We start from the raw sequence: 2,717 nt of genomic DNA, 5'->3' as shown, positions 1-2,717 counted from the left end.
CCAGTTACCTGGAGGAGAAACCCATAGCTTACTGTCCTAATCAAGACACTGCCTACACCAGACTTGGAGGAGTATATAATTCTCTTCACTTTGTCTTTGGGTATTGCCCTTTCCATAGCACCAGCCCTTAGCTTGAATAGCATGTGTCTCTAATGATCATGCATCTCAGCAAGTTTGAAGAGAACAAGATCAAGTCATGTCTGCCTCTCTAAAATTACTGGTGATGCCTTTTTTTTTTTTAATCTCAGTTTGTCAGCTGACCACTGTTCTTGGCATTCCTACAAGTAAAACTTGATAGTGTTTTCTCCAGTTCGTTGTCAAATTGCAGCCTTTGGTCTGGAATAGACAAAGACCAGGTCAGCCTGGCTTTGTCCATTTTGGACAGCAGCTGGAAACAGTAGAGAAGTTATTGATTAAGGTAGGGAACTAAGTGGCTGGCTTGCTTAATTTCTTGCTACAGTGACTTTGCAGCTGTAACGTGACAGCCAGGTTACGGCACGCTCTGGACTTGCTCAAAAAGAATGCTAATGCCATTTATTTGTGCCTCAGAACCAAAGTCTTCAACAGGATGCAAGAACTTGCTTGTATCCTGCGATTTTTGTCTGTGTTTAGGATATTTTGCCTCTTTTTATATCTTGAAAGTTTAATTCATGTGTCTTAGTTTTGAGACTGAAGCACGAGCTGCATATACCTTTGGACTGTCTTATCTGTCCTGGCTTGCATTACTTTATGTACTATTAACTTTTTTTGTGAGCTGTTTCGTAAATTTACCTATTTCAGTATGAACTGTTGGTCTTCTGTTGCTATTACTGCATGCAGAATATTATATATGAGAAGATCTACTTAAGCTTCATCCCTAAGATATTAGGGACCTATTAGTGTTTGTGGTTTCAGGTAATATTTAAATTTCTCTGCATCCACAAGGTGGTGCTCCAGGGAAACTCCAGGTTTTGATTTTGTGCCTGTCCGGTTTGCTGAACAACTTTAATTTTAAGTTTACATATTTTAATATATGACATTCTTAATTTATAGCTTGTCTGACTGGGGTTGGGAAGAGGGTTTGCAGTATAGTGCAAGAAGTCCGCTTTGGTTTTAATCAAAGAATGGGTACAATGCACGAGAAATTTATGGCACAGGTAAGACATTGATAGTGCTGTCCAAACACATTACAACATATATATACAAAAGTAAGTGAGGTAATTTAAACACAGGTCTGGTAAGCCTTTTTCTACTCTCTTTCAGTTTATTTTCCAGTACTTTTAGGTATATTTTCAGAAATTAAAACCAGTAGTCTTGAGTGGTAGAACCTTTTTCAGCCAAAAATCAAGTGTTTAAAAAGGTAAGGTTCTGTAATCGTTCATATGAGGGCAAAATCTCTTCCCTTTCGTATACTTTGTACAAGGGAGCAGAAATCACGTGGAGGTGATTTTTTTTTCCCAATGGTGGGAGAGTGCCAAGTAGGTACTCTGTATGTCTACACTTCCTTCCATCTCTGTTCTTAATGGGCTGTGGATGCTCAGAATCTCTTCCTTGTCCCACATTGCCTTGTGGCTGTAAAGTAAAGAAGTTATCATGCTGAACAAGTATATAGGGAATTGGGAAACTCCCTTAGGAAAATCACCAAAATGGGAGTGGTGGCGTCAGCGCTAAGTGATGAGAGGTCATTTCAAATTAAATATGTAATGTGTATAACTTTCCTGTGTGTAACTAAACAAGTATGTAGTAACAGGGCTCAGAGAGTGAGAAGACGAAGGAATTTTTCAAGCCTCCTTATAATGTGTTTGTGAAAGGGATATTGTATTGTTCTTTAACAGTCTCCATTGCTTCAAAGATCAAAAGGAACTACACTGGTAAACTAGCACAGGTCATGGCTGATATGCTTGGCAGTCAAAAGGAAATGTTTGTGGTCTTGCTTTCAACTTTATTAACAGTATAAAAGGACTTTTATTTGCTTTTTAGCAACTTACCAATCATATTCGGGATACCCTGCCAGCCTTCAGAAGCAAACTGCAGAGCCAGCTGCTTTCTATAGAACATGAAGTAGAGGTATACAAAAACTTCAGACCAGAAGATCCAACCAGAAAAACGAAAGCTTTGTTGCAGTGAGTGTCTAGTTTTTTCTCTGCTTTTCCACTTTGTATAGGTTTGCTTTTTTTTTCTTCCCTTTCTAATGGGTTTAAATTTAAAGATTAGGATACGGTGAAGGATTCTGTATGCAAACTCCAAAAAATTCTGTGCTTGATGTTCTAGAACACTTTATTTACTCTACAATTTCAGCAGGGTTTTCCTTAAATTAATTTTAGTAATCCTAGAAAAGAGAGAAAGCAGAACAGGAGAAGGTACAAAGATGGACAACATAGATGATGAAAGGTAAGAAACTGCTTCTGATTGTATAGACACATTCTTCAGCCTGCCAAAAAGATGACCTCAAGCAAGGGGAGGAGATTGTGTTAGAAGTCTGTAAGATGAGGAGTCTGAAAGGAGAATAGGGAATGCTTCTTTTTCCAGCATAAAAACTTGGCTATCCAAAAGAACTTGAAGATGGCAAGATCAAAATTAATCATAGATGGTAGTCCTTCATGTGATGTGAACCTAAGCCACAGAGCTCTTTGCTGCAGGAGCTGATACTAACAATTTGTGTGCTTTCAGAAAGCAGCTAGGCAAATTCTTGGGGATGGGAAGACATTTAAGGTTAGTAAGTACAAGGACAAATTCCT

The 2,717-nt window shown here is 38.4% G+C and overlaps 1 protein-coding gene across 1 annotated transcript in view; it reads left to right on the top strand.

Annotated features, from left to right (window-relative positions):
* The window catches only part of DNM3 (dynamin 3), a 153,456-nt gene that overhangs the window by 17,715 nt on the left and 133,024 nt on the right, over positions 1-2,717 (top strand). The window contains exon 7 of the mRNA XM_009320706.1: positions 1,960-2,102. Within this exon, the coding sequence (XP_009318981.1) occupies positions 1,960-2,102 (143 nt within the window). The remainder of the gene's footprint in view (positions 1-1,959; positions 2,103-2,717) is intronic.

This window comes from Pygoscelis adeliae, unplaced genomic scaffold (assembly GCF_000699105.1).
Source record: "Pygoscelis adeliae isolate BGI_AS28 unplaced genomic scaffold, ASM69910v1 Scaffold402, whole genome shotgun sequence".
NCBI classification, from domain to species: Eukaryota; Metazoa; Chordata; class Aves; order Sphenisciformes; family Spheniscidae; genus Pygoscelis; species Pygoscelis adeliae.
This window is presented reverse-complemented; position numbering and strand designations above follow the sequence as displayed.